The sequence below is a fragment of the Asterias rubens genome, chromosome 20 (genome assembly GCF_902459465.1).
Source record: "Asterias rubens chromosome 20, eAstRub1.3, whole genome shotgun sequence".
Taxonomy (NCBI): domain Eukaryota; kingdom Metazoa; phylum Echinodermata; class Asteroidea; order Forcipulatida; family Asteriidae; genus Asterias; species Asterias rubens.
Window position 1 is genome coordinate 7755967 of NC_047081.1, and position 27303 is coordinate 7783269.

Genomic DNA, 27303 nt, shown 5'->3' on the forward strand with positions numbered 1-27303 from the left:
TCTGATGTAATAAAGACTGCCCTCTATCGATATAGACGCAAAGATGGATATTTTTAAAGCACGTGACAATAACGTGATGCAGTATGTTGATGAAAAAAAAAACTTTGTTTGAGTTTGACTCCCAGACTCACCAAACGATAAACACACACTAGCGCTTATATTTTGTTTGACCTACCAGACTAAACATTGGCACGTAAAGCAGACGTGCAACAATTTTGTCAAAATGCAGAACGATTTCATGGCTGCTGCTGTTCAAAGTCTCTTGAACAGTTCCTCTCATTTCTAAGTCCATGGCCTGAGATTAGCAATTACGGGGTAGTAGTAGCTAGCCAAGAAACAATGACAGACCCCCTCGATGACTCTCCACCGAGTACGAGCTCTGCAGTTTCTGCTGGGGAGGCCGTTAGTAGAGACAGAATGGCGGCACTGGCTGACGACACGACATTTGAGATGGAGATGGAGTCGTCGTTTCAAATGGACAAAATTCCACCACAAGGTGAGGCTGCTAGATTAATTGGCGGTCAGAGAGGTTCTATTTTTTTCTTCATTTTTCTTTCAATGAATTTATTTAATTAATATTAAAGATAAATAACGGACTATTCTTCACATTATTAATTTATATTTTAAAATTTACCAAGCAAGTTTTTGCAACTTTTTAATTATAAAATATATTATTATTAATTACTGTGTATTTGGTTTTGTTATTATTGTTATTTTTTATTTCATTTTTTGTGTTTTTTATTTCATTTTTGTGCTTTGCTGTTTTTTTTTTTTTTTTTTTTCATGTTGCAATTTTGGGGGTAATTTACTCCAAAAAAGAATGACCATAAAAAATTGGCAAGAAGCACTGCAGCTGTTGATAGAACCACCTTTTGAACTATTTTTTTCACTGAGCAGTTTTGTTTTAAATTAACTTTATTTTGTGTTGTTCCTGAATAAATAATTATCCTATTTAACTATTTCTCTTTTTTTCTTCTAATCAAAGCCCCTCCACCAAATGGAACTCTTCCTTCAGATTCAAAGGAGGGAGCTTTCACTTCGTCTTGCACCGTCTCAGAGATGAGTGCAGGGTCAGGAAGCGTTAGACAGAGAAGACGAGTCAGGACTGTGGATGAGATGGAGGATGGTTTTGTTTTCTTAGAAGCCACCACCCCAGATAATGAGATTGAAGCTCATAAGATTACACAGAACTATATGGTAAGATGGATACGCCTCCTTGAGTTCAAACACTCGAGGGTGTGTTCATCTTGGGACAGCCCCTAAAACATGAGCATCAACTTCCCCAAGCATTCATAGCCATCGATCTTGGGACAGCCAACCGGAACTATACTTTCATTGTGTGCATTTTATGTGTGAAACTATTTTTGTGGGTTCATGCTAAGAAACAAAAAAATTTATAAATTATTTTATTATAAGAGTATGAGTCTACAAGTTTTAAGTTTTATAAGGCCAAATAAAAAAAACTACCAGTTAATCATCCAGATTTTTCCAAAAATAGGAAGATGAGGGCCTTTTTTTTTTTTTTTTTTTTTTCCAAAGATGGCTGCTTCGTATTTCAAATCAAACAGGCCACCAATTCTTCAGTTTGAACCCACTTATTTTACTATTTGTTGCATGAGGACCCGGGTTAACAGGATCGGATTATTACACTAAAAAGATTTGCTGGTAGGCACTCGCTAATTTTGTTTTATGAAACAGACGGTCACACGTGTTCGAGAGCATCACGTTTAGATTTAGGAAAAGCTCCACGGCCAGTCCTTGTGAGAGGATGTATTATTTAAAACAAAAACAAAAAGATGCGGCCCCATAAAGGATGTGGGCGGGGACTATCAACTAACCCCTACACTGACTTTTCCTAGTGTTCTTGGTTCACTTAGAATGTGCACTGCCAATCCTAGTACACGGGACCTACATATACGTGTGTACAGCTTACATCCAAAGGACAAAGCAATTTTCGCTTAGTGTCTTGCTTTGGAGACCGTGTACCAAGACCGGGACTCAAAAAAAAACACTCTGCTTGGCCATGGAATGCCACTACGATGTGTTCTTGTTAATTTCCGGTCACCCAAAAAGTGGTTCCTCATTCAACCTCCTTTGCTGTTCATTGTGGTGTATTCAACATTTGCAAGTGAAGAACACACATTGCTGCAAGTGCTGTTTTGCCAATGTTGTTATACCTGTCTTAACCAAAATGTCACTCGGATGTTTTTTTTTTATATTTTGTTTCCCTTTCTAGTTTGGGTTTAAGAAATGGAAGAGTCATGTCACAAAGCGCCCTCTGGATGAACGGTCGGACATTGTGAAGACGCTTTATGAACAACCAAAACAAGTTAAGCCATCAGAAAAACGTAGGTTGAAGAAAAGTATTTGTGTAATGATATGTTTTTCATTGTGGTATATGATGCAAACATTTTTAACAGCCTCATGTTTTGATCATATCACGGTCAGGTCTGTATGCTGCCTTTTTGAAAGGCAAGGGCACCAAGGCATTTTCTCCTTGGTAAAGGGCACCTTATAAGGAAAGTGTAAATTTCTACTTGAGCAAGTCAAGGGCACCAAGGCAAGAAGCCTTTTTGACATATGGCGGACACAGTGCTACATAATAATAATAATTGTGGCTTCTTATATAGCGCACATGTACGTCACTCAGTGACGCTCCTGGCGCTGTGACATACAGTATTTCCTGCAAGATGTGGGACTACGTTTTGAATTATGAGACCTAATTCTGATAGCACCATGTAATGTTATACAAGGTGCTGTGGCGCAGTTTGCTGCCGATCGGACCAGGAACACCGGGGCGAACCCCTTCTCTTTTCGATAAGTGCGCACTGGGTTCTTTTACATGCGTTACGTAACACATGGGACCAACGGCTTAACGTCCCATCCGAAGGACGAAGCAATGGTGAAGTGTCTTGCTTAAGGAAACAAGTGTCATGGCTTGGGATTCGAACCCACACTCTGCTGATCAGAAACACCAGAGTTTGAATTCGGTGCTCTTAACCGCTCGGCCACGACACTTCAACATATAGGTTTGGATAAATTAGTGTGTACATGTATACCCCCAAATCAAACAGTACACTCCTATAAGCTTGGGCGATATCGATTTATTTTATTCGCGATATATCGCCGACAATATATCGCGATATTTGATATAATCGCGATTAATGAAATTTGACATCATCAGTCTTCAAACTCCAAGTGAAAGTTGTAGAAGAGACAGTCCTAGCATAAGAGAGGTGTTCTAATGACCTATTCTTCTGGTTTTACTCCAAACCTATGGGGTGAAAGATGTATCAGCTAGCAAATACATCGCGATATTTAAGCGATATATCGATATATCGCGGTATATCGATATTTCGATTCAAACCAAATCCATCCGATATCGAAATCGTGTCCAAATTAATATCGCGATATTCGATAATATCGTGATATCGCCCAAGCTTACTTCAAAAAGGCTTATGACCAGGGGGCATGGAGGCAACGTCCTTTGTTGCCTCCGTTAAGTGTCAGGCCTGCAGAGTGTCTATACAAATCAATCATTCATTCACAGAGCATCGTTATTCTAGATGTCTATTTCAATGCGTTTAGCAAAATGACAAATTTAGGTCAAAAAAAGTTAACAGAATTTCATGTGGAGATGACAAGTGTAATGGACTTAATGTAAGCAGTTTCAAAGAGATAAGTCTTAAAGACAATGGACACTATTGGTAATTGTCAAAGACTAGCCTGCACAGTTGGTGAATCTCAACATATGCATAAAATAACAAACCTGTGAAAAATTGAGCTCAATCGGTCATCGAACATGCGAGATAATAATGAAGAAAAAAACACCCTTGTCACAAGAAGTTGTGTGCGTTTAGATGGTTGATTTTGAGACCTCAAGTTCTAAATCTGAGGTCTCGAAATCAAATTTGTGGAAATTTGCTTCTTTCTCGAAAACTATGGCACTTCAGAGCTTGCCGTTTCTCACAATGTGTTATACCATCAACCTCTCCCCATTACTCGTCACCAAGAAAGGTTTAATGCTAATAATTATTTTGAGTGATTACCAATAGTGTCCACTGCCGTTAGACTGGCTTGTGAAGATTAGTATAAAGTCAAGTGTACGAAGTTAACTGGTGCACATGAAACAAAGCTTCCATCACCTGATGAAGATAAAAATTTAGGAATGTTCAATGATTGTTTGTTTGATGATCTATGAGTGCATGGAGTGGGTTGTAGATGGTATATGTGCACTAAGCCTGGACGGCTAGTGAAATTTACTATTCGACTAGTTGCGCCTAAATAGTTGCGACTTCGACACTAGTCGGCAACTAATTTTTTCATTCTCAAGATGCATTGCGACATAATCTTAGCCCCAGGCGCAAAAGTAAAATTCATGCTGAAAGGATTGAAGGATTGTGTCACTGATGTCTGTCTGTGTTTTAGTTTTGTAGTAGTCTTGGCGGCACGGTCGTCGCAACTCGACTAAACAATCAATATTCACGACTACGACACTAGTAACACTAGTCGCCCAGGCTTTCTCAACATGTCTCTTTTAAAAAAACACGTTGCCTTGGATCGGTCGAGTTGGTCTTTGAAATGCTTATGTAACCGTTTGTTATAGAATGCAAATGATTAGAAAGATATTTTAAAAGTAGAATATAATGATCCACACAAGTATCACTCAAAATTGCATGGTCGGCCATTTATGGAAGTCAAATTTTTGACTCTCATATATGGCCGACCGTGTTAGTTTCGCAGAGTAAAAGGAAAACCACGCAATTTCGAGGCAAATGTGTGTGGATCATTGTTTTCTACTTTTAAAACATCTTTCTAACATGCATTTTATAACAAACGGTTACAAACGCTTTTCAAAGACCAACTCGACCGATTCAAGGCAACGTACGTTCCTTTTTTAAGTAATAATTCTTAGACAAATCATTAAATGTCATTTTGTTTCTATCCACAGACTCCACACTCTCTTTTGGAAACGTCTTCTATGCAATCTTTATTGGATGGTGGCTGTCTCTAATCTACTTACTTGTTGCTCTTCTAATGCTTATTACAATTGTTGGACGACACCATGGTAAGTCATTTTCACTTTTTAAACCTCCCCTAGAATTGAACAACTTCCTCACCATATATTTGCAATAAATGCAACTGTCAAACCCGCCTCTCTCCAAACATCCCCCCCCCACCTTCGACAGTTTTTTTTTTTTTACTTTAGTAACAAAATTATAACAATTATACCATGCACGGGCCCCCATAAAAATAGGGAGAAATTTGCAAATTTAAATAATAATTTCTGTGTCACAAAATTGCAAATTTCCAGCCATGGTGTTATGTCCCAAAATTAAAAATAATAATAATAATATATTTGATTTATATAGCGCCCAATCATTGTTTGAGTATTTTCAACATAAGTCAAACGATGGTTGGGATTCGTAGGTAATGACAATGATGGTCTTTTAAAAATTAATCGATGCAATTTATCAATTGTGTGCCTATTTACAAGTTCTATCTAAAACAGTTTTTTTCTGTCCCCTTTTCAGCAAAATTTTGCGTCGCTTTAGCTCAATACTTCCTGTGGCCATTTGGGAAATTTGTCAAAGAGAAGACGTATTACGAACTGGAAGATAGCGACGATAAAAACGAAGAGGGACAATTTCTCCTCGGAAACGAAATCGGTAGCGATTCTCACAGAGACTCAACCTATTCCAACTCATTGCCATCCTATGTAAAGAAATCCAACAGTGATTACTGGGTAAGGCAGTCACGACCAGTTCTTTCCAGTTCATTCTAAACCAAACCAGTCCAAACTAGTTATGGTGCATCATTGTTTACATTCACAAAATATCAAATTCACAGACATTGTCTTTCTGAACGCTAAAAATCTGGTAGTCCATTTTAATTCATCCTTATCCTATGTGAAGAATTATAACAGTGATTACTCTCTGTGAGGCAGTCAGTACCAGTTCTATCCAGTTCATTTTAAACCAAACCAGTCGGAACCAGTTACGGTATAGTGCATCATTGGTGACATTCACAAAAATATATAAAACTCACATACATTAATATCTTAGAAGAAAAGATAAAATTCTGTACGCTATAACTCTGGTAATATTCCAGCTCATCCTTAATGTCCTATTTGAAGAATTACAACACTGTGAGGCAGTCTAAACCAAACCAGTCTGAACCAGTTATGATGCATCATTCATCATATTCACACAAAAAATTATAAAAAGAAAAAATTCAAAAACATAACTTGAAAAAATAAAAATAAATAAACTCAGATAATCAGTTGTCATCTAGAAAGTGCACCAATTGTCTTAATTTTTTGGAAAATTTGAACAGGTTCATTACATATTATAATTTTTCTCTAAACTTTAAATTTTTATAGGGTAGACTCACACTTCACCAACAGCTGCACTGCAACATGTACAATGGTTAATTAACATACAAAATAACTGATACATTGATTTTTTCCTCTTGAAAACGCGAAAAATATGAATAATTTATGAACAATTTCTCCTGCCTTTCCTGTTCGTAAGTGTGACGTAATACGTAATTTCACTTTAAGCGAAGTCCACTTAACATAAATTGGCTCCTCTGTTCGAATTACATTGATCTAGTTTTTGTATTAAGATTTAAAATGAGGGTATCTATTTGGTTATTAATCTTAAAATTAAAGGCAATAATAAGTTTTTGTTAAAAGCCTTTGGCAGCTTTCAAAAGAAAATGGCAGCTTTCTGAAGATTTCACTCGAAAATAATATGGTATGTTAACAGAGATAAGTTTTTATCCCCCCACAATTTGAATCTGAGAAGCATTACTGTCAGTATTGTTTCTCAAGTTTTGTTTTGGGATTATTCCTCCTGTGTGGACATATTCGCTCTGAATTTGTTGGTTATTTCAAAAACACCTTTTGAAGCGAAATTTTCACAATTTATTTTGAGTGTCTACATTTAATGTATTTATAAAGGATAAAAACAATCAAGCGCCGCCAAAAAGCCAAAGGTATACATTGCCTTTGAGCATTTATCACAAATTTTTGTCAAAAGAAATGCTTTTTCAAATGATGAAATGGGTGATTTGGGGTAAATTTACAAACAATATGTCGGCTTGGAAGCACGAAATAGAAAAAACTCTGGGCTTGCAGCAGATTTGCATGTGTGGCCGATGATTTAGCAACAATGATAGTGACTCTGGGCATGCTAATGCTAATGTAGTAACAAAGTATCTAACACTAACACCAACAGATGCTTCAAAAAGATGAAAAGTAACTGCAGCTTTACTTTGAACTGATGTTTAATTAATTAATTATTGCGTATTCCAACCTTGAGGTTTGGCAAACGACAAACAAAACAAATCTCATTTTAATTTCAAGTCTACTTTTTAACTAGCCTTAGCATTTAACAATTTGGTTTAATTATTTTAATCAGAACTTCCTTCATCAAAACAACAAAATTACTTTTAAAGGCACTGGACACTGTTGGTAATTACTCAAAATAATTTTGACCACCAAATGAGACCAAATTTTTACAGGTTTGTTATTCTATGCATATGTTGAGATACAATGTACACCAAGTGAGAAGACTGATCTTTGACAAATTTTACCAAAGGTGTCCAGTGCCTTTAAGGTGCGAAAGCATTGTGTTTTGTGGGGAATTGTGTTTTTAGTGATGCGGTTGGGCAAACGTTTAGATTTTGACAAACAGATGTTGCAGAATATTCATCCAAGTGCTTTGGGGAACCAACAATTAGCATTTTAAGTTGAATTCATCACAATTGTGGAAAAATGGTGACACATCGATCACTTTCATTTCATACACTGCACTCAAATCACTTTCATTTTTATGAATCATCAAACAAAATCAAAGATGGACAAGTTTAAAGAGAGATCCTCTAACAACATCTAGGAGAGGGCTACACAAAACTGATGGGCCATATCGACCTACATTTAAAATGTGAAACAACTGCTACCAGGGGCATGTTGCCAGCTACTCTTGGGGCTGAAACAGAGTATACCCCTCCCCTCCCCTTCATCACCAGTCTGTAATGGTGTACATGTAGGCATGGGTGTCATTCACTAGGAGCCTGGCTGGTAGAGCAGAATGCACTACCTTTTCGACTTGTTTTACGAAGCAGTTATATTTAAGTGCCTTACTACATGTAGTTCAGCCGCCTAGCATGCCTAGAGCATGTCAATATGATTAAGACTCTAGATAAGTGTCGTGGCTGAGCGGTCAAGAGCACCGAATTCAAACTCTGGTGTTTCTGATCAGCAGAGTGTGGGTTCGAATCCCAGCCGTGATACTTGTGTCCTTAAGCAAGACACATCACCATTTCTTCGTCCTTCAGATTGGACGTAAAGCTGTTGGTCCCATGTGTTAGTGTAAACGCATGTAAAAGAACCCAGTGCACTTATCATAAACAGAAAGGGCTCACCCCGATGTTCCTGGCTGGATTGGCAGCATATTTCGCCACAGCATCTTGTAAACCACTAAATGGTGCTTAGGATTAGGTCTTATATCTCATATTTTGTCCCACTCCTTGCAGTAATAATACCTGCCACTTTGTAACCTTTGGGAAAAGGCGCATTATAACTATGGTTATTATTATTATTATTATATTGTCATAACTGGGATTCAGAGTCATTCCATTATTACAGCACCAGTTTTTTTAATTTCATTATTTTTCATTTCATTATGTTGTTTTCCACTTCATATCATTTTCATATCACAATAGGACCAGGAGGATGGTGCTCCCGTCAACTCCACCAAAAACAGGTTTAGAAGACTAGACAGCACGGGAACTTGGGTAAGACTTGGTAAACTATTAATCAATCGATCATGAATCATTCAATTAATCAATCAATCAAAAAAGTCAATCAGCATCTTGTTTAGTACATGTACCATCATTCTACATGTGACATGTATGTATGTCTCACACTGTTGAGTCTCCTGACGATGGCTAGAGCGAGCATGTCGAAACGTTGAGACCAATGGGCTCACTCCGAGGCAAGGAAAATTAAGTAATCAATCAGTCAATCAATCAATCAATCAATCAATCAATCAATCAATCAATCATTCATTCATTCAGCAACTTGTTCAGTACCATCATGCTTTGTCTCACACTCAGCGATCTCCTGACGATGGCTTGAGAGCGAGCTAGTCGAAAAATTGAGACCAGTTAACTCACTCCACGGCAGGGAAGATGATACTGAGAAGTCCCCTCGATCCCCCAGGCGAATAGTCAGACAGTAGTCCAGGCCAATTTCCGACCTTCTGCCCAGGTAGCAGTTAGTACGCAAAGGCACCTCTTTTCAGAACTGAAAAGTCTCCCCAGTTCTGGGAAATCTACCCCCCAAATTAGAGAAGTGTCCTGAACTTAAAAAATCTACTGTATGAGAAAATAAAGCAAGACAAGTTCTCAAAAGAACATAATCAACCTACGTAGCAAGTAGATGTATACACAGATGGTGTAACCGCAAACCAAATATACGTTGATGCCATTCATGCTTATTCTGAGGTGCTGAGCAAGGGGAAAGAAACGTCATGAAAAACAACCGCAAAAGATGTCAATAGTCTCTTCTAATCAGGGGAATTTATTGAAATATTTGTTAATTTGATGTAAAGGCCGAAATGATTTTCTCATCGAGGATAATCAAGTGAAACAGAATTGAATATTGACACATTTATTATCAATCATTCTAAAAACCCATGCATGGGAAAGGTCGGACAGTAGGAGTGTTAAATATTTGTTTATCTTGCAATGGAGGAAGGAAGTAGAACATTTAAATTACTAAAAAATAGTGGCAGCTTGGCAGATGGTTTGGCAGAATGCTGGATGCATTTCCTGCTCAAGACAATGTGGTTTCTGTTTATAGTTGTTTTTTGTTTGTTTACTATTCCAAACACATAGTTTTAGTTATGTTGAAATTGCCTGTTTGTTTCAGCAACTTAAAGGCACTGGACACCTTTGGTATATTGTCAAAGACCAGTATTCTCACTTGGTGTATCCCAACATATGCATTTAAAATAAAAAAAACTTTGAAAATTTGGACTCAATTGGTAATCGAACTTGCAAGAACATAATGAAAGAAAAACACCATTGTTGCATAAATTGTTTAGCTTTTTGAAGCCTAATAAAAGGGCTTCAGTCCTGAAGTCTATTCTCAGATTCAATTTTTTTACTGAGAATTTACTTCTTTCACAAAAACTACATTACTTCAGAGGGAGTCATTTCTCGTTTTATACTTTTAACAGCTCTCTGTTGCTCATAACCCAGTAAGTTTTATGCTAATATATTTTGAGTAATTACCAATTGTGTTCAGTGCCTTTAAAGAGGGGTTCAAAGGTCATTGTTTTGTGATGCCCTTATCTATCTATCGCTTTTTGACTCAGAACTTGGCCTCGGAATCCACTTTTCAAAAGTATACCTTTTCAGTTCAAAGTGCAAAGATTATTTTCACTTACATGCTGACATGTACTGACTGACCAAAAACTGAATAGTGGGCTATTATCAGACAGTAATATCCAAAGTGTTTTTTGGCATACCTCACTTAGTGATAACCAGTGAACGATATTCCTCGCATAGCATTGCAAAATGCCACGCAAAATGTACGAGTTGTGACTCAAAAGTTATCATTTGCTAGTAAATATTGGCATTTTTAATGAGTGTGTACAAAAAATTTCAGTCAGAATAATTTGCTTGGCGAAATCGTTGACTGATAACAATATTATTATTAACCATTTCCTGCACCATTTATTTTAGTGATTGTTTCCTCATACTTTAACATACTTGGCAGAAAACAGGGCCCAATTTCATGGCTCTGCTTACATGTACCGCCAAATTCTGCGCTTACGATCATGATTCCCCGCTTACGTGCAAACGCCAAATTTCTGCGCTAGCCTTGTAAGCGTAGAATGCTGGGTGTGTTGAGTACGCATGCGCAGAAGCCAAGTTTCGCCGCTAACCTGTGAAATACGCTTGCCGCAAGCACAGAATTCCCTGCTTCCGTAAGCGTCGATTCTGTGCTTACGGTAAGCAGAGCCATGGAATTGGGCCCTGGTTGTACAAATTTAAAACAGGGTATCCAAAAAGACACCCCTCTGGCTAATACATAGAACATACATACTGAACTGATGGAATTCAATTTGTGAGGGATCGGTAGTCGGTCTGTTGTCTTGAGCATAGTCCCAATTTCATAAAGCCTGTAAGCTCAAAAATTTGCTAAGCACAGAATAGTTTTGCTTAGTAGACACAGGTTTCGCAGCCAAAAGATTGTTGTGACTGGTGCCCCACTAATTTTTTTACTGAGCAAATTAATTTTGTCAAGCAGTATTTTGTGCTGACATTCAGCTTTGTGAAAGTGGGCCCAGGCTTGTGACTGTGTACATGATATGATGAACTGTCACCCAGTTACTCATGCATGCTGGCCGACACATCACCTGATCACTATAGAAAAATGACAATTCCCTTTGTGATGTGTTGATCAGTGAGCATGCATGCAACTGGGTTAGAGTTCATGCATTGCTATGATTTATAAAGACAGTCCCCTTTAAAGGCACAGCCGTCGATTTCACAAAACTCTTCCTAACTTAAGACTAAACTTAGGACGAGTCCCAACCCTGCACTGTAGCATGCAGACCTTAAGATTAATCCTAAGTTAAGACGAGTTACTCGTCCTAACTCGAGTTAAGACGAGTCCTAACTCTTTGTGAAATCGACAGCTGGACACTATTGGTAGTAATTACTCAAAATAATTGTTAGCATACAAACTTACTTGGTAACAAGCAACGAAAAGCTGTTAATAATAAAAAAGTTGTGAGAAACGGTTACCTCCGAGGTAATGTAGTTTTTGAGAAAGAAGTAATTTCTCACTAAAATATTTGAATTGAATTAGTCGAGACCTCAGCTGAGATCTCAAATTCAAGCATCTGAAGCACACCATGACAACTTGTGCGACAAGGGCGTTTTTTCTTCCATTATTCTTCCTGTTATTTTATGAATACATGTATGTTGAGATACACAAAGTGAGAAGACTGATCTTTGACAATTACCAAAGGTGTCCAGCTGTGAAAATTGGTATAAAAGAATTAGCAAAGAAAAGAGGTGTCTGGATAATAAACATGGGAAAATGTAATCCATGTTAATTTTGTCAACCAACCTCAATATGAAGAACTAGAAATTTTCAGTTTTATTATTATTATGACTGACTCTATCCCCTGGTGTTTTTGCTAGTGTGTAAATCTCTGTTTAATGTGATCTTAGTTACATCCTCAATATGCTTTGATAATCTAATAAGTCTCTTGTAATGTATTCTTTTATTTTAATTTGACTTTTTATTTCCAGTGCCGCAGAATATGTTTGTTAATTAGATGGCGCTTTACAAATGTTTTTATTTTTATAATTATTAAAACTAATCTCAAATGAAATGCTTTGGTGCAGATGAAGATATAATAGCGGATGTTCTGTTTTTTAATTTTCTTAATGCTTACCCCAGAAGCGACCGTCTACTTACGTTTGGCTCATCTTAGGATGTCCCTTGCTCATCCTTGCTCATTCCTTGGTGATCGTCTTGACTTGGTTGGCTGTCATCTTCATCCCAATCTCAAAGGTACAATGTAATTGCATCTTCAAGATAACATATTTGTCACCTGGTTATATTTGGTTAGGTAATAAACCACAAGGGAACTCGACTGGCACCTCCAAACAAATTGAACAATACGTACATAGACTGCCAACATACAACTGGATCTAGCTCAGTTGGTAGAGTGTCAATACGATAATTCAGAGGTCTCTGGTTCAAGTTCCGCTTCAGTTGTCAGTCAATTTTTCTTTGTTCGAACCCAAACTGGTAAATTTTCATCTTATTTTGCAGCTAAACATGATCGCTGTGAGGAAAGTTCTCCTCCTACCCCCAGAGAGGCTAAGAATTAACAAGACGAGCACCTTCAAGGTAAGCGGCTTGTCAACTTTGTGCATTCTTAAAATATTTTGTAATATTTTTTTTTCTCTAGCCCTTTTTTGTAAAGAAAGCCCTTTATTACCACACTCAAAATTTCTTAACTATTTGATTTTTTCAGTTTAGACAGATCTGTTGTCATAATTCTGTTCATGATTGACTTTGATTTGAACTTTGTTAACTCTTTCCATGTGAATTGGCTACATCTACCTAGTGTTGCTGGATTGACAGCGCCCTCGCGCACTAAAAAACACAGTCGTATAGCCATATCTGTAGTCGCCAAATTTTGGATACCACCTTAGTCTTTGCATTAGTGTGTACTGTGTAAAGGCATTTTGTCAACTTATATGCATCTATGTTTTGTTTAAAGACACTAGACACTATTGGTAATTGTTAAAGATTAGTCTTCACATTTAATGTATCTCAACATATGCATAAAATAACAAACCTGTGAAAATTTGAGCTCAATCGGTCGCCGAAGTTGCGAGATATTAAAGAAAGAAAAAAACACCCCTGTCGCACCATGGTCACACGAAGTTGTGTGCTTTCAGATGCTTGATTTTGAGACATCACTTCAGAGGGAGCTGTTTCTCACAATGTTTTATACTCTCAACCTCTCCCCATTACTCGTGATCAAGAAAGGTTTTATGATAGTAATTATTTTGAGTAATTACCAATAGTGTCCAGACTGCCTTTAAACCCTTATTTTTTAAACCTCATCTTTTAACACTGTCCATCTTCTTCAGAGCGATGACCACACCCATTCCTTTGAAGTCATCATGTGCTCCTATCAAAGTGTGAACCTCTATTATTATAAATACACCGTTGATGGAATGAACGTTATCCTCGTCAGTATCCTTTTACCGCTGGATGTGGGAGGAGAGGAGGAAAGGGGAGGGGACTTGAAGTGGGAGGGGACTGGAAGGGGGTGGACAGGAAGGGGGTGGACTGGACTATAGGAATAAACATTACCTTAGTATTCAAGTTTTTTTGGAAAAAATTCTACATTTTTCCATAACTGCAGTACCTTGAAGTGAGGTTTTTCTCAAAGTGGATTATACTATCCAAAGCTGCTGTACTCTAAATTTATACAGACTCTTTGTGGCACAGGCCTTTTTGAAATCTCATTAATTAAAATGCATCAAAGTCAATTGATATTGTAAGTAGCACAAGAGTCATGATTTATCCTTAAGCTTTTTGTACAGATTTGCTGATTTTTGTCGCAGTGACGATTGTTCTTGGCTATGCAGACGAAGATAATAAAGTGACTCAGCCCATCGTGGTATGTTTTACAATATATTTCTATGATTGAAAGGATTTTATTTTCGTTTGACTCAGTTTGTCTGGATTTCTTTCGGCATTACAAAAAGAACAATCTATTTACTGCAGAGTTTTGCCTTGTACATTTCACTGACTAGCCATTAGGACTTGGGTAATAACAACAAATAATAACTGGTTCCTTTATCATGTTTATAGCGCATTTTACAATAACCTATCGATGCACTTCACTTTAGTGCCCCGGTCTAGGGCCAATAACATTCCTTCAATCTTTCTCAGCTCATGGGGAGTAACCAGCCCCTAGCTGCCGTGGCCCTCCAAAGGCTTTTTCAAACACAATATCAGAATATCAACTTATACCCACCCCTGTACCCATTTATACCCCTGGGTGGAGAGAAGCAATTATGGTGAACTGTCTTGTTTAAAGACACAAGTTCCTAGTTCACTGGTAGTTGTTTTCAATTCATGAGTCTACAAGCTCTTTCACTGTTATCATACCTTGGTTGTGTTAAACTAAATGTTTGTCTGTCCATAGGTTAGGGAACAAAAGCATCTTGCTATAATCTTATACCTAAATGTTGTCTTTAAATTGTACTATACCTATTATACCATACCTCATACTATATTGCTTTTGTAATTTCGACATAATTGTATATTATTGTATTAGTGTATTGTGTGACAGCATTGAAATAAATCCATATTTTATTTCACTTTTTTCTCGATTATTTAGAAGTTTGTCATGGGACTTCTTGCTATCATTCCTCTTGCTTACTACATTGGAATGGGAATAACAAGGTAAGAGTTTTGTGTCTAAGACTTTTTAGGATTCATAAGTTTGTTAAGTTTTGTTTTCCCCTGCTGACTTTTCTTTGCCAACTTTAAGCCATCTATTTAAACCCTGTCTGATATTAGTTTATTCATGGTGTGTTGCGACTGAGCGGTTTAAGAGCACTGGATTCAAATTTCGGCCCTGGTATTTTTTTCTTGTTCTTTCTCTACAGCATATCGGCCCAGAGTTCCAATGCAGTCGGTGCCGTTCTGAACGCAACGTTTGGATCTATTGTTGAGTTGATTCTTTACGTCTCCATGCTAGTCAAGATGAAAGACGACACCAAGATCTGTTACAATACTCTGGTCAAGTCAGCGCTGGTCGGAACACTCCTGGTCACCATGCTTTTTATTCCGGTAAGTTTTTTGTTTTTGTTCCAGTAATTAATTTTGTCATTTTTAAGGGCGAAAAACATCTTGATTAGTTTACTATCATTTGCCTACTTCCCTTCTGTTATGGTTCATTTGAAGAACTTGGTCAAGCGGATTTTGTGCAATATTCTTGGATTTATGGATTTTAATGTATTTTTTTACAGATTTTATAATTGTAATTTTCAATTTTTATGTTGTGTTTTCTCTTGTGGTTTGATATACCTTTGTAGGGTGTTTTCGTTTGGATCGCCTTTAGATAGTGATTATTTTTGCTTTTTGGTTAGCCACAGGCTTGTGTGTTTTCTTTGTCTGTGCTGTTTGTGTGATGCCCGACAGTAATTAAATATATCAAGGGCAGGGTATACTTTTGGCAAGTTTTAAAGACCAAACAAATGGGTTGGGCACCAGTTGCAACATTGTAAATTTATGGAATGTCGGCTGGTAACCTGTTTCTGCTAAGCAATGTTTTATGCTTACAGGATTTATGGACTCGCTGTGTTATTTTTCACTATTACTGTTATTGTTATTTACGTTTTAATTTGGCTTGTACCACCACCCATCATGTATGCGTATTTTTATGCATTTTTGTAAACCAAATTATTGTTGTTTGTGTTTATATTTACATATTTTTATATTTCAATTGATTGTTGTGCTCTTTAAAGGACCAGCTGGAGAGGGGAGCCCCTAGACAGGAACTTTGTTTCTTTTAGCCAACCCTTCGGGCTCCAGCGTTTCACTCTTTCCTTCCTCTGTATTTTAATTGCTCTTTGCTTTATCTTTTAAGGTTTTTACCAACGAAGGCAGTGGACACTATTGGTAATGCTCAAAATAATTATTGGCATAAAACCTTACTTGGTGACGAGTGGGGAGAGTTTGATAGTATAAACATTGTAAGAAACGGCTCCCTCTGAAGTGACGTAGTTTTCGAGAAAGAAGTAGTTTTTTACGAACTTGATTTGTGTGACAAGGGTGTTTTTTTCTTTCATTGTTATCTCTCAACTTCGTCGACCAATTGAGCTCAAGTTTTCACAGGTTTGTTATTTTATGCATAATGTGGAGATACACCAAGTGAGAGGACTGGTCTTTGACATTTACCAATAGTGTCCAGTGTCTTTATTCTACCCGGAAAATGAAACAAATAAACATTATATAATTCAGGGCTAATGTGATGCATAGATTGTGACAATGATTTCTGCTTACTGTGATTAAGGGACTTAGCATGGTTGTGGGTGGTATCAAGCATAGTGTGCAGAAGTTCAATCTGAAGTCTGCTGCCGTCAGTTCTACTCTACTCTTCATCTCTATTGTTGGGATGTTCTCCCCGTCCGTCTTCAACACTGTCTATGGCCTCTTTGTCTGCCAGGTAGGTGTGACTGTTGGAGAGACTGTGCAAGTCTAGTGTGTATTTGGAGGGCACGGACCCATCGACCTCTAGATCAGAGACGTGTCTTTAGAGATTTGCGACATAGAGGGACCAGTTTTCTTTGGTCACATGGTTGCTGGCACCTTTTTTAGTCCAAATGCAACACAACCCAATGGGCAGACTAGTCTAGCATCCTGTATTCCCCGCATGGTTTTTGTTGCTGGCACCTTTTTCAGTCTAAAGCAGCACAACCCAATGGGCAGACTAGTCCAGCCCCCTGTATTCCCAGCAAGGTTTTCGTTGACGCAAAATGGCTTCAAATCGCAACTTGTCGCAACTCTCTTAATACACAGCCCAAATCCTTCTATTGACCCCCTTGCACGCGCGTCACACGCGGTGACTGATGCCACGCTCACTATGTTGGTGGGCAGTTAGGTTTACGCGTATTAACGCCGCATCGCATAGAATGCACACTTCACTGCACAACGCACGGCATAGAGTTATATATGAAAACGCACAGTGAAATTGCCCACCAGTATGGCGTATTCAAGATTTTTTTGATGATGACGTCAGGTGAAATGGGTCAATATTCTCTTTGCCAAATAGAAGGTTTTAGGACTGAGGGCCGAATAAAAGCTGCTTAGCATTTGGTCAGGCATTCCAATCTTGTCCGTTTCAATTAAATTTAGTGTGGAGTGATGTCACTAGATTAAACAGCGCCCTGGCATTGATACCAATGAAGACCTTTCATTGGAAAAGAGGCTGTGTTCGGTGTGTACAAGCATGCACTTTTTCATTGTTTACCCTCGGGAGATGGCAGGAAATGATCTTGCAATCAAATTTATTTTGAGGTCTGATTTTTTTTTTTTTTAGAACTGCACCCAGAATATGACGACTGGGAATGATCTCCAATGCAGTGAATGCAGTCAAACGGTAAGCAACCACAACCTGTACAAAAAAGGTATTTCATTTTTCAATTTCATTAAAAAAAACGCAAAATGTTAGGAAATTCAGAAAAATATCAAAAGAAATTAAATTGAGCATAGTTTTTAGAATATAGAATAGATGTTCTATAAAAACATTTTATTTAGATCAATTTAATTATAAAAGTAAAAGCAAATGAAATTTTAGGAAATTCACAAAAATATAGAATGTTTTTCAAGAACTAGTAAACTTGCGGGTACAACCATTGTTAATCACTTTTGGAGGAGTGTTGGCTCTCAATTAGCCGATGTGGTCACAAGGTTTCAGAACAGTGTACTCTACTTGAATGTAGCTGTATGTCCTGTGTGTTGTGTAATAATGCAGGTAAAAGAACCCAGTGCACTTATCTTAAAGGCAGTGGACACTATTGGTAACTGTCAAAGACTAGTCTCCACAGTTGGTGTATCTCAACATATGGATAAAATAACAAACCTGTGCAAATTTGAGCTCAATCGGTCATCGAACTTGCGAGATAATAATGAAAGAAAAAATACCCCAGTCACACGAAGTTGTGTGCGTTTAGATAGTTGATTTTCAAGTTCTAAACTCAAATTCGCGGAAAATTACTTCTTTCTCGAAAACTATGGCACTTCAGAGGGAGCCATAATTTCTCACAATGTTTTATACCATCAACCTCTCTGCCCATTACTCGTCACCAAGAAAGGTTTTACGCTACTAATTATTTTGAGTAATTACCAATAGCATCCACTGCCTTTAAGGGATGGTGTTTGCCCTGGTGTTACTGGATTGATTGGCTTTATATTTCGTCACAGCACCCTGTAAACCGTTACATGGTGCTGTGTAAAGGAAAAGCTCTCATAAACATACATGTAGCTCTGCATACCTTGCACAAAAAAAATACTGAGCGCTTTGAGACACCCATTGAGTGTGATAAAGCACTGTATAAGAACTCAATATATTACTCGTCTTGACGAGAATTTTGTTCTTCCGCTATCCAGTTTGATCCAGACTCTAGTTTCTACACCTCCAAAGTGCGCCCTCTTGTGTACATCTGTGCAGTTTTCCAGCTCTTAGCGTATGTCGTTGGTCTCATCTTCACCTTGAAGACTCATTCTCACATCATTCAAGAACAACTCCACTTACCAGGCAAGAAATTTATTTTATTGATGTTTTGTAAATGATATTTGTTTTGATCATGATGTTCTTCTACTTTAGTCTGATTTGTTGGCCCTTGGGAATTTTGTTTTAAAATGTGATGAAAAAGCATGAATGTGTATTACTTCTACTTCTACTTCCATATTTCTATATTCCTCCTTCTGTATTCTTATATTCTTTCTTTTTTCCAAGGACCAAATATTATGCCTGTTTTTGCAGTTGACTGTTTTTGCTGTTGAGTTTTAGAAATAATTGAAAGTTGGTAATTTTTCCTTATTATGCAGTTTACTCTTTGTACGCATTGTTTTATAATTTGTAACCACGAATGGTGCGTACATGGACAGCATTATGTGACTTAACCTCCACCTTTGGCCTCGTTCTTTTGCGCTCTATCAGTGCTCCGTTATTTCTCACAAATGGCGTGATAGTGTTTAAAGGTACCCATCGCACCATTCTTGCGAATTTATGGAACGATTGAACAATAACATGATTTCTCAGATGGAGTTTAATAAGAAGACTTAAATTTTATTAGTGATTTAACTGACTGTTTGCTTTTGAATTTATTAATAAATGACAGTTGATTATTTTTCTATTTTATGCTGTTCACTATTTGTACACATTGTTTTATAACTGTTCTTTCTCTTTTAAACAGTGTTAATTGCTGATGACTAATTGCATAACAGAAAAGTTTTTGAAGAAATTGCATCTGTATTTTCTCTTCATTATAAAATTTGTCTTTGCTTTTTGCTTGTTCTCATCCTTATACTGTGGCTGTGCGGAGATGTAGAACAAAGAACTACCCCAGTAGCTTTTTCCCTCGTACTGCATCTCTTTGTAACTCCTTGCCTGGTGCATGTTTCCCTTCATCCTATGATCTGTCATCTTTGAAGAGGAATATCAATTCCTACCTTCAGCTCCACTGAGTTTCTGCATGTCTATGTTTTCTTTTTTGTAGCCCTTTACCTAGAGTGGCTTTTAGCCTTGTTTTGGCCGGCGAACTTTTAAAGTGTATTTGTGTTTGTATTTATTTGATTTAAACCACTTTGTTTAATCTCGCCTAGATGTGTAACTGGTCTATTTGTCTTATTGTGTGTGGTTCCCCCTCCTGTGCGCCTTGAGCACCTCATTTTGGTGGATTTTGGCGCCCTATAAATGTTCTTTATTATATATATATTGTATTATTATATAATGAATAGGGTAGATGGCCTTAGCTTTCGATCCAATCCGGACCTTCTTCAGAGGCATAAAACAAGTACAAACAAATACATATCCATTTATAGAAAAAGAGAGGGGGAAAGGGATTAAGGAAAGGATCCAGAAAGAAGCGGGAAAATAACAGCCAATCAAAGTTCCTATTTCAGAAACAATATTGGTGGCTATGAACCAATAGGAGTGGAGTGGCGAGGACAAAGGATGTTTAGAATGAAAGGAAGGGTTACTGGACCATAAAAGTGGTAAAAAAGTATTGTTCGACAACAATGCAGGGAGACATGAAAGGGTAGGATTAGAGAGCAAGTTGCATCATGATGCAACTAACAATGGTCAATTAATAAGAATAGCAAGATCAAATGTTCTTTATTATATATATATTGTATTATTATATTGTACTATTCATTATCAATATTGTATTATTATTATAAAACTTGTGTTGCATTTTTGTGTTTTTATCTGATATCAGACTATTCTTTTCCATTTTTTCTGTGTTTTATAACTTGTGAAATGTGTTCAACTTTTATATCTTATGTTGCCTCAAATTTGTGTATGAATCATTGGAAACAATTCAGTGTAAACTATTATATAATCATATTTCTTGTGATTTGCTTTGAATTTTTAAAATGCTTAAAATCTGTGTCATTGCAAGTTTTACTGCTGTATGCTTTTGGCTTTGAAAGAAAAACTAGATAGAACATTTAAAACATTGTTTTTGTTGTTGAAATTGTATTTGTAGCGAGCTCTCAGGAGCATGCCACGATGCATTGGGGTTGTATAAAAAGCGCCGTCATCCTACTATTTGCGGTCGTGTTGATGTCACTGTGTGCTGAGGTCGTAGTTCAAAACATCCAACCAGTCCTTATTAGTCTCAACCTTCCACATGTAAGTTCTAAATGTTGGAAACTCACTTATTCCTACATGCAGTTGGTGTCTTTGGCAAGCCTAAAAAACATTAAGGCATTTCCCTGAATCATTAACTTAATTGATGTAATAACTGCATCAGTGATAAAGAATATTTTTGTTAGATTTTCTTCCCACAAAACTCCTAGGGAAAGCAATGAGTGTAGGGGTAAAACATATAAAGAATAATTTAATCAACATAGTTCATCTATCTTTTTACAGATTTTCTTTGGCGTCACAATTCTTGCCATCGTACCCGACATCCCAGAGATGGTAAACGGAGTTCAGTTTGCCCTGAAGAATAACGTCAATCTCAGGTTTGTAAAGAAGTCATTGTCCATGCTAAATGATTTTAATTTAAATAAGTTTAATTGAAGAAGCATTGAATTTATTTTTTGAGAAAGAACCTACAATTTTGGTACTTAAAGCAATAGTGTTTTGTTTGTTCTTTGAAGCATTGAGATTGGGAGCTCAGTGGCCGTCCAAGTCACCCTTCTACAGGTTCCCATATTGATATTAGCTGATGCTATTTATGTAAGTACAGCTCTGTTTTCTCTCTTATGATGAACACTGACAGATTGTTTTTGTAAACATTTTTAGTGGCTGCATTTTTCAACTCTAGAAGTTACTTAATACTTTTGTTGTTGTGTTTACAGATCAATGTAAAATTGGCAAAATAATGTGTAAAATGTGAATGTTCAACTGTATAAAACGTTTATTTGTTTAACAGTTTGTTGTGCAAATTAATTTGTTTTGTTGGATTAAATGTTGGATGAGTCCAATAGCTGTTTTATTATACGAGTACCTTTGTGAACCAATTGTTTTTTGGTTTTCCTAGTGCATTTGACCCTAATCCCTCCAACCCCCCGAGTCTATTTAAAATGTCAAAATCAAAAATTGAAATTGTAAAAGATGGTCAGGATTTTCATTGCAAAAACTTTTTCACTGGTTTTCCTGTGTTTATTATTTGTATTTGTATTATTTTTATCATATTTTATTTACCCAATCCTGAGTTTACTTGGGCATTGGTTAAGAAACAGTGTTTTAAATTGTTTCCACTTTTACCTTATCTTAATCTCTTTCTACCCCCACCCCACCTCCCGAATCTATTAAAAATCAAATATGGTTTTTATAAAAGATGGTTTCAGTTTTCATTTTAAAAACATTATTTATATTCTTGTGTATGAAGACATTTTGTTGTTATTTTGATCATATTTTATTTACCCAATCCATAAAACTTACATGACTGAGGAGTTTGTAAAGAAACAGTGTGTTTGATTTTTCTCATTATACATTGTCTCCCCTTTCTTGCCGCCCTCTATCTGTTCCACATCAAATTGTTTTTGTAAAAGCTGGTCACAGTTTTCATTCTTTTGTATGAGGTTTTTTTGTTCTTATTGTGATCATAATTTCTTAAACCAATCCTACGTTGACTTTAATGTGACTGATCACCCACCACTGATTCTTAACTAAGTATTTTGTATAATTTTAATTATTGCCTTTTAATGAATTATTGTTTTCATACAGCAATGAATGATTAAAAGTGGCATTAGGCCATTAGGTGTTTATAGTCAGTGAATTTGTTAAACTGTTCCTGTCTTGCCTTGCATTGATGTTGACAAATACCGTCCTTTCACAGTCTTCTTAAAACAATATAGTTGAAAGCAGGCCTAATTGTAAGTAACTTATTATATAAATATTGTATTTCTTATTATACCAACTACCAACAGTATACTTGCTCATGGTTGTCCTTTTTTCATTGTCTTCTAAAACAGTAGGCCTAATTGAAAGTAACTTATTATATAAATATTGTATTTCTTTTTATACCAACCATCAACAGTATACTTGCCCATGGTTGTCCTTTTTTCATTGTCTTCTAAAACAGTAGGCCTAATTGAAAATAACTTATTATATAAATATTGTATTTCTTATTATACCAACCATCAACAGTATACTTGCCCATGGTTGTCCTTTTTTCATTGTCTTCTAAAACAGTAGGCCTAATTGAAAGTAACTTATTATATAAATATTGTATTTCTTATTATACCAACCATCAACAGTATACTTGCCCATGGTTGTCCTTTTTTCATTGTCTTCTAAAACAGTAGGCCTAATTGAAAATAACTTATTATATAAATACTGTATTTCTTTTTATACCAACCTTAAGCAGTATATTGCCCATGGTTGTCCTTCTTTCACCATCTTCTTAAACAATATGATTGCAAGTAGGCCTAATTGAAAGTAACTTATTATATTTGTATTGTATTTTTTTGTCACCAACCACCTGCAGTAAACCTAACAATGATACATGTAGGATAGGATTAAAGCAATGCATACATCAAAACTTTGTTTTTGTTTATTACAAAAATTATTTTGGAATCTTACAATTGCATCATCTGATTATTGGACTTCTGTTTCTTTGTTACCGACAGCCGTTACATTTCTACATGATTTTCTCTGATGTTCACATATGGTCTGTGATAATTAGTGCAATTATCATGAATTATATCTTCATTGATGGGAAGAGTAACTACTTCCAAGGTTAGTAAATTGAAGCATCTGATTTTTCCCCCTCAGTGATTTTATGTTGTCCCCCTTATAGGTAGGGTGTACTTTTGGTAATTGTCAATGAATAGTATCCTCACTGGGCGTATCCCAACATGTAATAATAATAATAATAATAATAATAACCGTATTTATAATGCGCCTTTTGCCAAAGGATACAAAGCGCCAGGGTATTACTCCAAGGAGTGGGGCGAATTATGAGATATAAGACCTAATCCTTAAGCACCATGTAATGGTTTACAAGGTGCTGTGGCACAATATGCTACCAATCCAGCCAGGAACACCGGTGCGAACCGCTTCTCTTTTCGATAAGTGCACTGGGTTCTTTTACATGCGTTTACACAACACATGGGACCAACGGCTTTACGCCCCATCTGAAGGACGAAGCAATGGTTATGTGTCTTGCTTAAGGACACAAGTGTCACGGCTGGGGATTCGAACCCACACTCTGCTGATCAGAAACACCAGAGTTTGAATTCGGTGCTCTTAACCGCTCGGCCACGACACTCCCATGTGCATAAAACAACAAATTAGGCTGAATTGGTTGCAAAGTCAGCATGGAATCTCTTTATGGTCTCACTAAACATGACCTCCAGATTGCTTAAAGTATGTTTTTAAAATATTTAATCAACCAGTCAAACTGCAAAGCGCACAGTTGGGGTGCATGGGCATAAGGCTTAGGAGTGTGTGCTTTTAAAGACACTGGGCACTATTGGTAATTGTCAAAGACCAGTCTTCTCACTTGGTGTATCTCAACATTATGCATAAAATATGAAACCAGTGAAAATTTGAACTCAGTCATGTCATTTGGTCGCCGAGGAATGTGAGAGAATAATGGAAGAAAAAACAATCTTGTCGCATAAGTTGTACGCTTTCAGGTGCTTGCAATCAATTTGCAAATCTATGTTACTTCAGGAGCCGTTTCTCACAATATTTTATACTATAAACAGCTCTTCATTGCTTGTTTTAATACCAAGTAATTTTTCATGCTCACAATTATTTTGAGTAATCACCCAAAGTGTCTAGTGCATATTGAAGGGTAGAGTATACTTTTTTGGTAATTGTCAACGACCAGTATCCTCATTTGGTGTATCCCAACATATGCATACAATATCAAATGTGTACATTTGAGCTTAATTGGTCATCAAAGTTTCCATACAAAACAAAATCACACATGGCCTCCTGTCCAATTTAACCTTCTAGATCACATCAAAACTGCAAGTTTGTTTTTACAACATTCACATAGTGGGGCACATTGGCAGAAGGGTTGTATTTAGAGAAAAACTTTCTCTGGTAGAAATACAATCCGATAAAAATCCAACTAAAATCTAACACCAGAGATTTGTTCTCCAACTACCTGTCCGCACCCTTAAAGGAAAAACTCTTAAAAAAAAAAAAAGATCCTCAATCTGACTCCTATTTGAATATTTTGTGAATTTTCAGGAGCGATGTTGTGCATCGTGTACTTCATGCTCCTGTCGATGTACTTCTTCGCAGTGGACAATACCACCGGTAGCTGCATCCCAGGTTGAGTTAATCTAGTTGCCATAGTAACCAGAAAGATGGCCACAGGTATGCGTGTCTTTTTAATGGTTTCCATGGCAGCCATGACATCTTAATAACGCTGATCACTGCCATGCTAGTGGATCAGTTGTACTTATTGGGCATTGTAAATGTTAAACTACGGAGCTTATTGTGTGTATATATTTTTTTTAGTGATACTTAACTTTAAAAGAAAAAGGGACAAGATTGTCTATTAATTTCCACTTAGTACTTAAAAGCAACCGGCCAAAAAGTGGTGTCAAGTTGAAGCATAAGCAAACAATTTGATTGTATTATTTAGGAGACATTGAGTGAAGACCGAGCAAGTCTTGTGGGGATTTTGGTCTTGCTCATATTACTTTAACTTCTGAGGAAACAAAATCGCGCACTTTAACGGACACGTCCGGAAATATGCGCGATACTCTACAGACTATTCGCAGATGCAGCGTTTGTGATGTCCTCGTACAAATATTTATAAAATCCAGGCCTGATACGTCCCTGCACAGAGGCAATTGCCTCAATGCCCCTGGTCATTGCCTTGGTGCCCCATGAAATGTTCCAGTACGAGGCCTGATACAGTACTTCATAGAGGCAAGAGGTCATTGACTTATTGCCCCTTGAAATTTTCCAGTGTCAGGTTTGATACTTCACAGAGGCAATTGCCTCCATGCCCCTGGTCATTGACTTGTTGCCCCTTGAAATGTTCCAGTGTCAGGTTTGATGCTTCACTAAGGTAATTGCCTCCATGCCCCAGGTCTTTGCCTTGGTGCCCCATGAAATGTTCCAGTGTCAGGTTTGATACTTCACAAAGGTAATTGCCTCCATGCCCCAGGTCTTTGCCTTGGTGCCCAATGAAATGTTCCAGTGTCAGGTTTGATGCTTCACTAAGGTAATTGCCTCCATGCCCCTGGTCTTTGCCTTGGTGCCCAATGAAATGTTCCAGTGTCAGGTTTGATGCTTCACTAAGGTAATTGCATCCATGCCCAAGGTCTTTGCCTTGGTGCCCAATGAAATGTTCCAGTGTCAGGTTTGATGCTTCACTAATGTAATTGCCTCCATGCCCCAGGTCTTTGCCTTGGTGCCCCATGAAATATTCCAGTACTTTTTTATTTTTTCCTCACAGAGGTGCCAATTTTGCCATTACAAGACGACATTCAAAGCCTGTATTCCATACTTAAATTAGCCACTAACAAGATGTCAAGCCTGTAGTCAATACATCTCTATTAACTTTTACTTCTCTTTTGTTGTCGTCTCAAAGCGCATAGAGAAGTCTCAAAGCGCATAGAGACTTCTCTGTGATTGTGATATGCGCTACACAAGAATGGTTCATTAGCCTATATGTATTTTTATTATTACACAGCATGAGCCACCAACACTATGTAGATACTGAAATAATATTTGACTGTTCTATTTAAGAAGCTCAGAGTTAAATAATAAAGTTTTTGTTGATTAGGATACGTAAATAACAATGCTTGGAAGAGTTGAGATGGAAAAAAGATAAAGACAGAATTGATCTTTTCACAGTACTTTGGATATTGGTGCTTGGTTTATTAAAAAAAAATTCCCATCTCATTTTAGTTTGTTTTGTACGTTTTTTCAAATTCTTTCTCTAATATTTCCAGTTTTTGTTTCACAGTATGTTTAAAGTCATGGATAATTTTAAAATTATGCAACTAATATTATATGATATAAGTATTTATTAATGATATTTTTTGTCTTTAAGCAAAGGAAGATTTTTGTCTAAAATTTTGTCTTTATTTTTCAAAAACAAATTAAGTAAAATTATATGAAGTATAGCTATAATTTCATGTCATGGAACATATTGGTGCTTCACTATGAAAATGTGTTTTAATTTGATAGGACTCCCACCCACTGTCTTACATGTACCATTCAATATCATCCACTATGGTTTTGAATAGTAGATAAACTACACACACACTTTATGCCAGCCTGCATCATGATATTATTTGGTGAATGCATTTACTCAGTACACAGTCAACCCTCTCACTGTTTGACCATTCAATATCATCCAATGATGTTTTGGATGATGAACTACATTTGTATGCCAGCCTGCAATGTGATACCATTTGGTGAATACATCTACACAGTACATAGTCAACCCTCTTACTGGTTTTGAATGATAAACTATTCCAGGCTGCAATGATATCTTGTGGTGAAAGCATTAACACAG

General features: G+C 36.9%; 1 protein-coding gene across 1 annotated transcript; it reads left to right on the forward strand.

Moving 5' to 3' along the window:
- The first annotated feature begins 201 nt into the window (after positions 1–201).
- Positions 202–27303, forward strand: LOC117303773 (putative cation exchanger C521.04c). Its single transcript, XM_033788122.1, has 20 exons — positions 202–496; positions 986–1197; positions 2237–2348; positions 4952–5068; positions 5535–5746; positions 8731–8802; positions 12491–12604; positions 12869–12946; positions 13699–13804; positions 14158–14234; positions 14961–15025; positions 15232–15415; positions 16641–16793; positions 17667–17726; positions 18737–18884; positions 20842–20987; positions 21228–21322; positions 21461–21539; positions 23438–23546; positions 25014–27303. The coding sequence occupies exons 1-20, from the start codon at positions 340–342 to the stop codon at positions 25100–25102; spliced, it is 2385 nt and encodes a 794-aa protein (XP_033644013.1). The 5' UTR covers positions 202–339; the 3' UTR covers positions 25103–27303.